Source organism: Thalassophryne amazonica, chromosome 10 (assembly GCF_902500255.1).
Source record: "Thalassophryne amazonica chromosome 10, fThaAma1.1, whole genome shotgun sequence".
NCBI classification, from domain to species: Eukaryota; Metazoa; Chordata; class Actinopteri; order Batrachoidiformes; family Batrachoididae; genus Thalassophryne; species Thalassophryne amazonica.
This window is the reverse complement of record NC_047112.1, coordinates 27752858-27766306: the sequence shown is the minus strand read 5'-3', so window position 1 is coordinate 27766306 and position 13449 is coordinate 27752858. Positions and strand designations below refer to the sequence as shown.

At 39.6% G+C, this 13449-nt stretch overlaps 1 protein-coding gene across 4 annotated transcripts in view; it reads left to right on the top strand.

Annotated features, from left to right (window-relative positions):
* The window catches only part of slc44a5b (solute carrier family 44 member 5b), a 172097-nt gene that overhangs the window by 135923 nt on the left and 22725 nt on the right, over nucleotides 1–13449 (top strand). For all 4 annotated transcript variants that reach the window (XM_034179639.1, XM_034179641.1, XM_034179640.1 and 1 more), the window contains 6 exons: nucleotides 5639–5722; nucleotides 7546–7658; nucleotides 7818–7949; nucleotides 11108–11207; nucleotides 11301–11393; nucleotides 12450–12537. In XM_034179639.1, coding sequence (XP_034035530.1) covers nucleotides 5639–5722; nucleotides 7546–7658; nucleotides 7818–7949; nucleotides 11108–11207; nucleotides 11301–11393; nucleotides 12450–12537 — 610 coding nt within the window. The remainder of the gene's footprint in view (nucleotides 1–5638; nucleotides 5723–7545; nucleotides 7659–7817; nucleotides 7950–11107; nucleotides 11208–11300; nucleotides 11394–12449; nucleotides 12538–13449) is intronic.

The window sequence follows — 13449 nt, the reverse complement described above, 5'->3', positions numbered from 1 at the left end:
TGGGGAAGTAACTTGTGATGAACTGGTATCCCATTTATGGGGAGCTGTAGATTCTCATCTGCTACATGCCAAAATACATGGGGAGGATTGGCTCAGTGGACTTTAGGACCTCTATAGGTTAAAAATGTACTTTTAATCAATCAATCAATTTTTTTATATAGCGCCAAATCACAAAAAAAAGTTGCCCCAAGGCGCTTTATATTGTAAGGCAAGGCCATACAATAATTATGTAAAACCCCAACGGTCAAAACGACCCCCTGTGAGCAAGCACTTGGCTACAGTGGGAAGGAAAAACTCCCTTTTAACAGGAAGAAACATCCAGCAGAACCAGGCTCAGGGAGGGGCAGTCTTCTGCTGGGACTGGTTGGGGCTGAGGGAGAGAACCAGGAAAAAGACATGCTGTGGAGGGGAGCAGAGATCGATCACTAATGATTAAATGCAGAGTGGTGCATAAAGAGCAAAAAGAGAAAGAAACAGTGCATCATGGGAACCCCCCAGCAGTCTACGTCTATAGCAGCATAACTAAGGGATGGTTTAGGGTCACCTGATCCAGCCCTAACTATAAGCTTTAGCAAAAAGGAAAGTTTTAAGCCTAATCTTAAAAGTAGAGAGGGTGTCTGTCTCCCTGATCTGAATTGGGAGCTGGTTCCACAGGAGAGGAGCCTGAAAGCTGAAGGCTCTGCCTCCCATTCTACTCTTACAAACCCTAGGAACTACAAGTAAGCCTGCAGTCTGAGAGCGAAGCGCTCTATTGGGGTGATATGGTACTACGAGGTCCCTAAGATAAGATGGGACCTGATTATTCAAAACCTTATAAGTAAGAAGAAGAATTTTAAATTCTATTCTAGAATTAACAGGAAGCCGATGAAGAGAGGCCAATATGGGTGAGATATGCTCTCTCCTTCTAGTCCCCGTCAGTACTCTAGCTGCAGCATTTTGAATTAACTGAAGGCTTTTTAGGGAACTTTTAGGACAACCTGATAATAATGAATTACAATAGTCCAGCCTAGAGGAAATAAATGCATGAATTAGTTTTTCAGCATCACTCTGAGACAAGACCTTTCTGATTTTAGAGATATTGCGTAAATGCAAAAAAGCAGTCCTACATATTTGTTTAATATGCGCTTTGAATGACATATCCTGATCAAAAATGACTCCCAAGATTTCTCACAGTATCACTAGAGCTCTAGGTAATGCCATCCAGAGTAAGGATCTGGTTAGACACCATGTTTCTAAGATTTGTGGGGCCAAGTACAATAACTTCAGATTTATCTGAGTTTAAAAGCAGGAAATTAGAGGTCATCCATGTCTTTATGTCTGTAAGACAATCCTGCAGTTTAGCTAATTGGTGTGTGTCCTCTGGCTTCATGGATAGATAAAGCTGGGTATCATCTGCGTAACAATGAAAATTTAAGCAATACCGTCTAATAATACTGCCTAAGGGAAGCATGTATAAAGTGAATAAAATTGGTCCTAGCACAGAACCTTGTGGAACTCCATAATTAACTTTAGTCTGTGAAGAAGATTCCCCATTTACATGAACAAATTGTAATCTATTAGACAAATATGATTCAAACCACCGCAGCGCAGTGCCTTTAATACCTATGGCATGCTCTAATCTCTGTAATAAAATTTTATGGTCAACAGTATCAAAAGCAGCACTGAGGTCTAACAGAACAAGCACAGAGATGAGTCCACTGTCCGAGGCCATAAGAAGATCATTTGTAACCTTCACTAATGCTGTTTCTGTACTATGATGAATTCTAAAACCTGACTGAAACTCTTCAAATAGACCATTCCTCTGCAGATGATCAGTTAGCTGTTTTACAACTACCCTTTCAAGAATTTTTGAGAGAAAAGGAAGGTTGGAGATTGGCCTATAATTAGCTAAGATAGCTGGGTCAAGTGATGGCTTTTTAAGTAATGGTTTAATTACTGTCACCTTAAAAGCCTGTGGTACATAGCCAACTAACAAAGATAGATTGATCATATTTAAGATCGAAGCATTAAATAATGGTAGGGCTTCCTTGAGCAGCCTGGTAGGAATGGGGTCTAATAAACATGTTGATGGTTTGGATGAAGTAACTAATGAAAATAACTCAGACAGAACAATCGGAGAGAAAGAGTCTAACCAAATACCGGCATCACTGAAAGCAGCCAAAGATAACGATACGTCTTTGGGATGGTTATGAGTAATTTTTTCTCTAATAGTTCAAATTTTGTTAGCAAAGAAAGTCATGAAGTCATTACTAGTTAAAGTTAATGGAATATTCAGCTCAATAGAGCTCTGACTCTTTGTCAGCCTGGCTACAGTGCTGAAAAGAAACCTGGGGTTGTTCTTATTTCCTTCAATTAGTGATGAGTAGAAAGATGTCCTAGCTTTACGGAGGGCTTTTTTATAGAGCAACAGACTCTTTTTCTAGGCTAAGTGAAGATCTTCTAAATTAGTGAGATGCCATTTCCTCTCCAACTTACGGGTTATCTGCTTTAAGCTACGAGTTTGTGAGTTATACCACGGAGTCAGACACTTCTGATTTAAAGCTCTCTTTTTCAGAGGAGCTACAGCATCCAAAGTTGTCTTCAATGAGGATGTAAAACTATTGACGAGATACTCTATCTCCCTTACAGAGTTTAGGTAGCTACTCTGCACTGTGTTGGTATATGGCATTAGAAAACATAAAGAAGGAATCATATCCTTAAACCTAGTTACAGCGCTTTCTGAAAGACTTCTAGTGTAATGAAACTTATTCCCCACTGCTGGGTAGTCCATCAGAGTAAATGTAAATGTTATTAAGAAATGATCAGACAGAAGGGAGTTTTCAGGGAATACTGTTAAGTCTTCTATTTCCATACCATAAGTCAGAACAAGATCTAAGATATGATTAAAGTGGTGGGTGGACTCATTTACTTTTTGAGCAAAGCCAATAGAGTCTAATAATAGATTAAATGCAGTGTTGAGGCTGTCATTCTCAGCATCTGTGTGGATGTTAAAATCGCCCACTATAATTATCTTATCTGAGCTAAGCACTAAGTCAGACAAAAGGTCTGAAAATTCACAGAGAAACTCACAGTAACGACCAGGTGGACGATAGATAATAACAAATAAAACTGTTTTTTGGGACTTCCAATTTGGATGGACAAGACTAAGAGACAAGCTTTCAAACGAATTAAAGCTCTGTCTGGGTTTTTGATTAATTAATAAGCTGGAATGGAAGATTGCTGCTAATCCTCCGCCCCGGCCTGTGCTACGAGCATTCTGACAGTTAGTGTGACTCGGGGGTGTTGACTCATTTAAACTAACATATTCATCCTGCTGTAACCAGGTTTCTGTTAGGCAGAATAAATCAATATGTTGATCAATTATTATATCATTTACCAACAGGGACTTAGAAGAGAGAGACCTAATGTTTAATAGACCCCATTTAACTGTTTTAGTCTGTGGTGCAGTTGAAGGTGCTATATTATTTTTTCTTTTTGAATTTTTATGCTTAAATAGATTTTTGCTGGTTATTGGTGGTCTGGGAGCAGGCACCGTCTCTACGGGGATGGGGTAATGAGGGGATGGCAGGGGGAGAGAAGCTGCAGAGAGGTGTGTAAGACTACAACTCTGCTTCCTGGTCCCAACCCTGGATAGTCACAGTTTGGAGGATTTAAGAAAATTGGCCAGATTTCTAGAAATGAGAGCTGCTCCATCCAAAGTGGGATGGATACCGTCTCTCCTAACAAGACCAGGTTTTCCCCAGAAGCTTTGCCAATTATCTATGAAGCCCACCTCATTTTTTGGACACCACTCAGACAGCCAGCAATTCAAGGAGAACATGCGGCTAAACATGTCACTCCCGGTCCGATTGGGGAGGGGCCCAGAGAAAACTACAGAGTCCGACATTGTTTTTGCAAAGTTACACACCGATTTAATGTTAATTTTAGTGACCTCCGATTGGCGTAACCGAGTGTCATTACTGCCGACGTGAATTACAATCTTACCAAATTTACGCTTAGCCTTAGCCAGCAGTTTCAAATCTGCTCTGGCCCCCGGAAGACAATTGACTATGGTTGCTGGTGTCGCTAACTTCACATTTCTCAAAACAGAGTCGCCAATAACCAGAGTTTGATCCTCGGCGGGTGTGTCGTCGAGTGGGGAAAAACGGTTAGAGATGTGAACGGGTTGGCGGTGTACACGGGGCTTCTGTTTAGGGCTACGCTTCCTCCTCACAGTCACCCAGTCAGCCTGCTTTCCCGGCTGCTCGGGATCTGCCAGGGGGGAACTAACGGTGGCTAAGCTACCTTGGTCCGCACCGACTACAGGGGCCTGGCTAGCTGTAGAATTTTCCACGGTGCGGAGCCGAGTCTCCAATTCGCCCAGCCTGGCCTCCAAAGCTACGAATAAGCTACACTTATTACAAGTACCGTTACTGCTAAAGGAGGCTGAGGAATAACTAAACATTTCACACCCAGAGCAGAAAAGTGCGGGAGAGACAGGAGAAGCCGCCATGCTAAATCGGCTAAGAGCTAGTAGCTACGCTAACCTAGCGGATTCCTAAAAATACGCAAAGTGAATAATGTGTAAATAATTTAGAGGTGATTCAGCAGAAGGAGTGCTTTAGTTAAGGCACGTAAAGATTACACTGGGAAACAAATCGTAATCTAGATAACTAGATCAATCTAACTGCGCAGATTAAACAGCTAACAGATACAGAAAAACACCGCTGTGCTCCGGAACAGGAAGTGATACAATACCGCAGTGAGAGCCAACCACCAGTAGAGGCTTTTAGACACCAAGATTGTCCAGATTCCAGAATAGTGACTGTTTAATCTTTTTTTTTTTTCTTGAAAATTTGAATGACCCGTGGGATTATTCAAAAGATAATGTCTAAAGACTTTTATATATATATATATATATATATATATATATATATATATATATATATATATATATATATATATATATATATATATATATATATATACCAAATTTGGTGCTTGAAAGTTTTCTGTGGCAGTGTTGGTATTTAGGCTTTTTCTCACAAGCCAGTCAGTCAACAAAATCAAGTACTCCATTTCAGTCATGTTACCTTGTTGTAAAATATAACTTTATTAAGGCATTTAATTAAGCAAATTGGCAGATAGTATTTTTATTATGTTGTGTTCAAAGGACCTAGTTTATCTTTTTAAAGCTTATTTTTATGTGCACATTTCCCTGCAGTCTGAGCAGAAATCACTGTCTTGATCTAACTCATCCATTACTTGATGCTTTTCCATGTTCTCCTGTTCTCTGTCACATTTAGCAGCCTGCTGCCGCACCACTTACTGTCATATTGTGGGACCTATTGCTCAGTAGTGCTTTGATAACACTAGCGCTGCTTTGTGCTCTTTTACAGACCATCATAACCTGCTAAGCAGCTATTAGAGACATTTTTAAAACTATATTTAGACTTGTTTTCCATTGACAGCACCATAGGTAAATTAATGTCAAAATGTTCAGAACCACAGTTGTCTCCTACAGCCAGTAACACAGATTGTTAATTTTGATTTTCTTTGCTTTTATTTATTTAGTTATTTATTTATTTATATCTTCCTTTTTTTGTCCTCTGTCATCTTTCTGACTTTTTCCCCACCTCACTTTGGTACTCTGGCACAGAGGTATCGCCAGTCTTCTCAATGCCAAAGAAGTCGGCATCAAGATCTTTGAGGATTATGCCAGCTCCTGGAACTGGATCCTGATGTAAATATGTCTGTAGGATAAAGTGTGCTTTCCTTACATCTGGTTAAAAAACACATTTTCACTGCTGTCTGTGGCTTATGTCCCTTTGTATGTATTTCTTATTACACATGGCTGCTTTCTTTGGCCCTGCAATGACATTTTGAAACTACGACATTTTCACTCTAATGGAGTTTCATAATAATAATAATAATACAGTCTTCGCTTTTTAAAGCAACAATTTGTTAGATTTTACAAGAAAAAGACAATTATGGAGCATAGTCATTTGCCTCACATCAAGAAGGTGCAGGATTCAAGCCCAGTCATGTCAGTTCTTTTTGCAAATCCAGAGTTGTGTGTCAGGAAGGCTGTCTGACATAGAACATATGCCAATTTATGATGCAGATCCACAGTGGCTCCTCTGTGGTAACTCCTAATGACCGAAAGCAGCTGAAAGAAATCCCTACAACAAAATGATAATTCATATAGATTAGATTAGAGAGAACTTTCTTATTTCCTCAGGGAAATTGTGATTCCAGCAGCATTGTATAGCAGCACACAGGGTAAGAAGCACACACAGCATCAAAAGTGAAAAAAGAAAAATGGTTTGCAAATATAAGTACATCAAATATCACAACAAAGCATCTGATTATCATTCCAAAAAGATTACGTTTTATTTTTAAGAAGGGAAGAGTCTGCCCCTGTTGTCCCACTGGCTTAAGATGGCACACAGCCCAATACAAGCATCTTTGATAGTTTTCACCTGATGCTGATGTCATTTTTACACCCAGCACCACCTGTGTGATCAAAATAATGAGGTGTGGTCAGCTGCAAAGCTGATGTGTGGATATCATCATTCACTCGACACCACTAAATATCACGTGTCCATTCTGCAGTTAACGTTGTTGTAGTTAATGTGGCCTATAAGAGGTTGTGACTTAATGCTCTTCTGTTGTGCAAACGTTTCCAGAAGAGCAGGGGTTTTAGATGAGAGATCACAGAGTTGGAGTAATGACATTGCAAATAACGTCTCCAGTCATGTATGGCTTCATAATGTTGTAAAGAAGGAAAAAAAAAAAAACCTGGTTTGCCTCACCTGACAAGACACACCTCCATGCCGCACAAATGATATTGGTGCGGCATGGTTGCGTATTATTCAGTCCTGCAAAATTATTATTTTAGGCCCAGTGTGATTTACCACAAAGGATGTTTCCAGTGAAGTTGGGACGTTGTGTAAAATGTAAATAAAAACAAAAATGATTTGCAAATCCTCTTCAGCCTATATTCAATTGAATACACCACAAAGACAAGATATTTAATGTTCAAACTGATAAATTTTATTGTTTTTGTGCAAATATTTGCTCATTTTGAAATGGATGCCTGCAACACGTTTCAAAAAAGCTGAGACAATGGTATGTTTACCACTGTGTTACATCACCTTTCCTTCTATCAACACTCAATAAGAGGATTTGCAAATCATTGTATTCTGTTTTTATTTACATTTCACACAGTGTCCCAACTTCATTGGAATTGGGGTTGTACATTATTCCAGATTTATATATCTGTAACACATAATTATCTTATATTTTATCAATGTAATGTTTTTGTTTACATTATTGTTATGCAAATGTCATGTGTATTTACAAATCCCCAGGATGAATATGTAAATACACAAAATTGAAGCGGTGCAAATTCTTGTAAATGTGTCTTTTTATAAAGACCTGCTAGCTAGACTTTCGAGTTTGCACAATTATATATTATTATTTATTTGTAAATGTTAGTTGATGCAGGTCTTCTACCCTCCAATGGTGTGATCCCAGTATGTGCATGTGTCTGTGATGTTGCAGTGGCCTGGTGATCACCATGGTAGTCAGTCTCCTCTTCATTCTGCTGCTGCGTTTCACCGCTGGCGTGTTGCTGTGGCTCATCATCTTTGGCGTCATCACTGTGGTTGGCTATGGTGAGAATCCACTAAACTGCATTTAACCACACTGTTGGTGCCACTTAGTACACAGAGTACACAACAGAAAAGAGTTTTGATCACATACAGTATTAGTTGAGAAACACACCATCTTTTGTTCACATTTAACCTTTGAATGCATGTGCCTCTTTCTGTCAGGTATCTGGCACTGCTATTGGGAGTACAGCACATTAAGAGGGAAGCCAGATGCTAACGTCACCATTTCAGATATCGGCTTCCATACAGATTTCAGAGTTTACCTTCAGCTCAGCCAGACGTGGCTCATCTTCAGTATGTCTCCCTCTAGTTGATCTTTTATCTTAATCCTTCTTGTGTATTGTGTCAGCTTTATGTATCATTTGGTTCTTTACAGTGAGAGTGCATGTCGTCTTTTTTTTATTGAGCTGTTTAACTAGGAGCTCATCCACAATCGTTACTTGAGAAGAAATACAATTGCAAGAGCATTTCCTGGTCTGTATTCTTTAAAAGAAACCCCATGTGTATTGTGAAGCAAAGGGGTGTGTCAGTCTGTGTGGGTTTATGCTCCTGTCTATACGTTCTCTGCCTATCAAGCAGCACACCAAACCTTTCATTCTCTCCTTGTGGATGGTGGGTCCACATGGAGGTGAAGCCATGTTTTTGTTTTTTGGCTGAGCCTGACCTGGGCCAGCTACCAGGTGTTCACCTGCAAGCTGAGTGGGTGAACGAAAAAGTATGTAAGGGTCTGGGGAGAGTTACTGCCCCGAGTGGAGGAGTTTAACTATCTCTGGGCCTTGTTCATGAGTGGGGGCAAGTTGGAGCATGAGATTGATAGATGGATTGGGGCTGCGTCTGATGTTTTACGGGCTCTGTACCAGGCAGTCGTTGTAAAGAAAGAGCTGAGCCAGAAGGTGAGCCTCTCAGTTCCCCAGTTGCTTTACACTCCCATCCTCACCTATGATCATGAATTTTGGGTAATGATTGAAAGAAGGTTGTGGAAGATGCAGAAATGAGATTCCTCTATCCTGTATCTGGGCTGTCACTCCCCGGGACAGAGTGAGAAGCTTAACTATCTAGAAGAGACTTGGAGTAGAGCCACTGCTTCTTTGCATTGAAAGTAGCCTGCTAACGTGGTTTGGGCATCTGGTGAGGATTCCCTCTGGCCGTCTCCCTAGGGGGTCCTTCCAGGTATGTCCAAATGAGAGGAGGCCCCAGGGAAGACCGACGCTGGAGGGATTATATTTCCCAGATAGCTTGAGAATGCCTTGGAATTCCCCAGGAAGAGTCGGAAGACCTGATCAAGGATAAACGACAGAACATGGATAAATTTAAAAACAGTAGGTAATAGTACATGTGACCATGAAGACAGTAATGGCCATGACAATTTGACATTAAATGACCACAATGACCTTGACCATTTTTGAACGCTGACGTCAGTGACTTTGGCCCCAGGAAATTACCTTTGGCATATTTGATGTCACTTGGCAAATTCTGCAACCCACCTACAGCCCCAATTCCGATGAAGTTGGGACGTTGTGTAAAATGTAACAGAAACAGAATACAATGATTTGCAAATCCTCTTCAACCTATATTCAATTGAATACACCACAAAGACAAGATATTTTATGTTCAGTCTGATAAAATGTATTGTTTTTGTGCAAATAATTGCTCATTTTGAAATGGATGCCTGCAACACATTTCAAAAAAGCTGGGACAGTGGTATGTTTACCACGCTGTTGTAACACATGCAGAATGTGGCTTGGCATCATCTTGCTGAAATAAGCAAGGACGTCCCTGAAAAAGACGTTGCTTGGATGGCAGCATGTGTTGCTCCAAAACCTGGATGTACCTTTCAGCATTGATGGTGCCATCACAGATGTGTAAGTTGTCCATGCTATGGGCAACTAACACACCCCCATACCATCACAGATGCTGGCTTTTGAACTTTGCGCTGGTAACAATCTGGATGGTCTTTTTCCTCTTTTGTCCTGAGGACATGACGTCCATGATTTCCAAAAAATAATTTGAAATGTGGACTCATCAGACCACAGCACACTTTTCCACTTTGCGTCTGTCCATTTCAAATGAGCTCGGGCCCAGAGAAGGCGGCAGCGTTTCTGAATGTTGTTGATGTTGTTGGCTTTCTGAAGTGTTCCTGAGCCCACGCAGTAAGATCCTTTACACAATGATGTCAGTTTTTAATGCAGTGTCACCTGAGAGATTGAAGGTCACGGGCATTCAGTGTTGGTGTTCGGCCTTGCCGCTTACATGTAGAAAGTTCTCCAGATTCTCTTAATTTTCTGATTATATTATGGACTGTAGATGATGGAATCCCTAAATTCCTTGCAATTGAATGTTGAAAAAATTGTTCTTAAACTGTTGGACTATTTTTTTCTTGTATTTCTTCACAAAGTGGTGATCCTCGCCCCATCTTTGCTTGTGAACAGCTGAGACTTTTGGGGATGCTCCTTTTATACCCAATCATAAATGTCCTCAGTTCCCAAATGCTTATTGAGTGTTGTTAGAAGGAAAGGTGATGTAACACAGTGGTAAACATTCCACTGTTCCAGTTTTTTTGAAATGTGTTGCAGGCATCCATTTCAAAATGAGCAAATATTTGCACATAAACAATGAAGTTTATCAGTTTGAACATTGAATATCTTGTTTTTGTGGTGTATTCAATTGAATATATGTTGAAGAGGATTTGCAAATCATTGTATTCTGTATTTATTTACATTTCACACAACATCCCAACTTCTTTGGAACTGGGGTTGTACATTAGATGTGCCAGATTTGGTGGACATCAAAGTAACTATCACAATTTTCACCTTTAACTCCAGTGACCTTGATCTTTGCCAAAACAAAATATCTGTATTTGTTCTGACCAATTTAACAGCAATTCTGGGGTGAGCTTACATGCTGGTGGAAATTGGTCTGCACACCTCAAAGGAGTAGGGGCGCAAACACACACACACATTTCTCAAATAGAGATACAGTGTGATGCTTTAGAATGCCAGAGTGAAAACTGCTGTTGCTGTTGTTCAGATACTCAGCTTCATTGTTAGAAATATGTCTGGGCTGTAACTGTCAAAAATAAATGGTAAATGGACTGCATTTATATAGCACGTTTCCATTTGAATCAGATGCTCAAAGCTCTTCACATTGATGCTTTGCATTCACCCATTCTTTCTCTCTCTCTCTCTCTCACTCACTCACTCACTCACACACACACACCAATGTCAGGATGCTGCCATGTAAGGTGCTCACTCCACACCCATTGCAACTTGGAGATTAAGGACCTTGCCAAAGGGCTCTTAGTGATTTTCTAGCCTGACAGGGGTTTGAAATGAGGATCCTCTGGTTTCAAGCCCACTGTTTTACCACTAGACTATCACTTCCCCAACTGCGCATCTGTTTTCAACTTGTTTTGTCCATTTAACATTGAATTAAATGTTGCATTTATGTTGCAGTGATTTCACTTTGTGTAACTGAGGCCGTCATTGTCATTATGCTGATATTTCTGAGAACAAGGCTACGCATCGCAATTGCATTATTGAAGGAGGGGAGCAAGTGAGTAAAGATAAAAGTGCTGTTGACTGTAACATTTAAATGCTGTTTTTATGCATAAGACACAACTGGAAACGTTATTTCTCTTCATTCTAGGGCCATCGGCTATGTCATGTCCACTCTATTTTATCCAATAATCACCTTTTTCCTTCTGGCCATCTGCATAGCTTACTGGGCCGTCACAGCAGTGTATCCTTCTGACTGTTGCTACTCCAAGTTGATCACAAGTACAAAATATTTCTAACTTAATGCAATCTTTGGGTAGTTTAACCCATGAAATGGCACAGCAGTTTTTATCCCTTGCTGGCCGAATGCTTGAAGGGGATTATGGTGTGGTGACTTCTATCTGTCTGTCTGTCTGTTCCAGTTGGGCCCATTCTACCAGTTATGGTCCATGATTAACAAATCTAATCTAGACTGTCATTTTCATGAGTGGGTGCCTGCATTCTGAAAGCAACTCCTCTCACATCCTTAGGAGGAATTTTGTGAAATTTGGTACAAGTCCATGTTATAGGTTGGTAATACACACGTTATCATATTGTTCGAGTTGGGCCCATTTTACCAGAGTTATGGCCCTTGATTAACAAATCCAGACTCCGTCAGTTCCATGAGTGGGTGCTTGCATTCTGAAATCAACTCCTCTCAGATTTATAGGAGGAATTTTGTTAAACTTGGTACAAATCCTTATTATAGGTTGGTAATATGCACATTATCATATTGTTTAGAGTTGGGCCCATTTTACCAGAGTAATGGCCCTTGATTAACAAATCTAGGCTCTGTCAGTTTCATGAATGGGTGCCTACATTCTGAAATCAACTCTTCTCACATTTTTATGGGGAATTTCATGAAACCTGGTACAACTCATTATATTTTGATTGTACACATATTATATTGTCATTTGATATATTTATTATTCTATTCTGTGATTCATTAGCAAGAAATGTTTCTCCTGATTTAAGAAAGAAATTCTTCACTAAATTAGCTCATTTTACATTTTTTGTGCTAGAAGTCCAAATAGCTAATGTGTGTTGACAAAACAAATGTTATCAGATACCTTGAAATGTTATCACAGTGTGCCAAACACTTGTACCAGAGCATTATTTGCTAGCAGGGGATAATGTGCTCTCAGAGCACTCTTGTTGAATATCATTTGACGGAATGTACACAGCTAATATGACTGTATTTTATCAGTGTGCTGTGGATTTGGTGATGTCCGTTTTTACAGCCCTTAACTGTTCCCTGAAGCTTCTTAGCATCCTCTGGTGATGCCGTCTATAAGGTGCTGTCCACAGATGTTAAATGTATGTACGCCAATCACACATGCAATCCAGAGGTGAGCCTTATTTTTTTTTCTACAATTACACAGAAGGAACATTTGTCAGTAGTACACAGTGTGTACAGTATAGCTTTCATTAAAAAAATAGTGCTTGATGGCTTTTTTTCTGCAGTAGTGGGTCATCAGAAAATCAAGTGTGAAATTTCTGAACATTTCTATTCCAAAAAATACAGTCACTATACTTTTGCAGTGTTTAGTTATTGGCGCTAATAGAGACTTACACTCTCATGATTGCCTATGTAATGGTTTGTTTGTTTGTATGTATTTATGTAATATTAAGAACATTTAATCCAATTGTGATCACTGTTGGCAGATAGACTGGGCTTATGGATACAAAGAAATTATTTTATTTGATTTGACTTGATTTGATTTGGGGTAGTACAGTGGTTTCCTCACAGCCAGAAGGCCATGGCATTGCTTCACACCTGGTCCTTACTGTGTGGAGTGTGCGTGCTCTCCCCGTGTTTGCATATTTTCCTCATAATTTGCGTCATCCCACCTAAACTAATTTATGTCGTTTCTCATAATTATTAATTCTAAAGTGTTAATTATACATTACGTGGTGTATTCTGTTTATTTATAAGTATTAGAGGTGCTCATTGTTTTTCAGTGGTTTTAGGTGTAACAAATGTCCCTGCAATAATAATAATAATAATTCGATTTTGTTTTTTACTGATACTGTTCTCATCCCCTGTGAAATATACCATTGTGCAACGGTTTTCTCACAGTATACCTCTAACACCTACAGTCGACTTGCATAATTGGACAGTGGCACAATTTTTGTAATAAATGTTTGTAACAATGGAGCTGAAATTACACAATAAAGGTGTGATTGATGTAATGCCATCCAGCTTTAATCAATGAGTTTACCAAAAATATCTCTTTAACCATCTAGGAATTACCGTAATT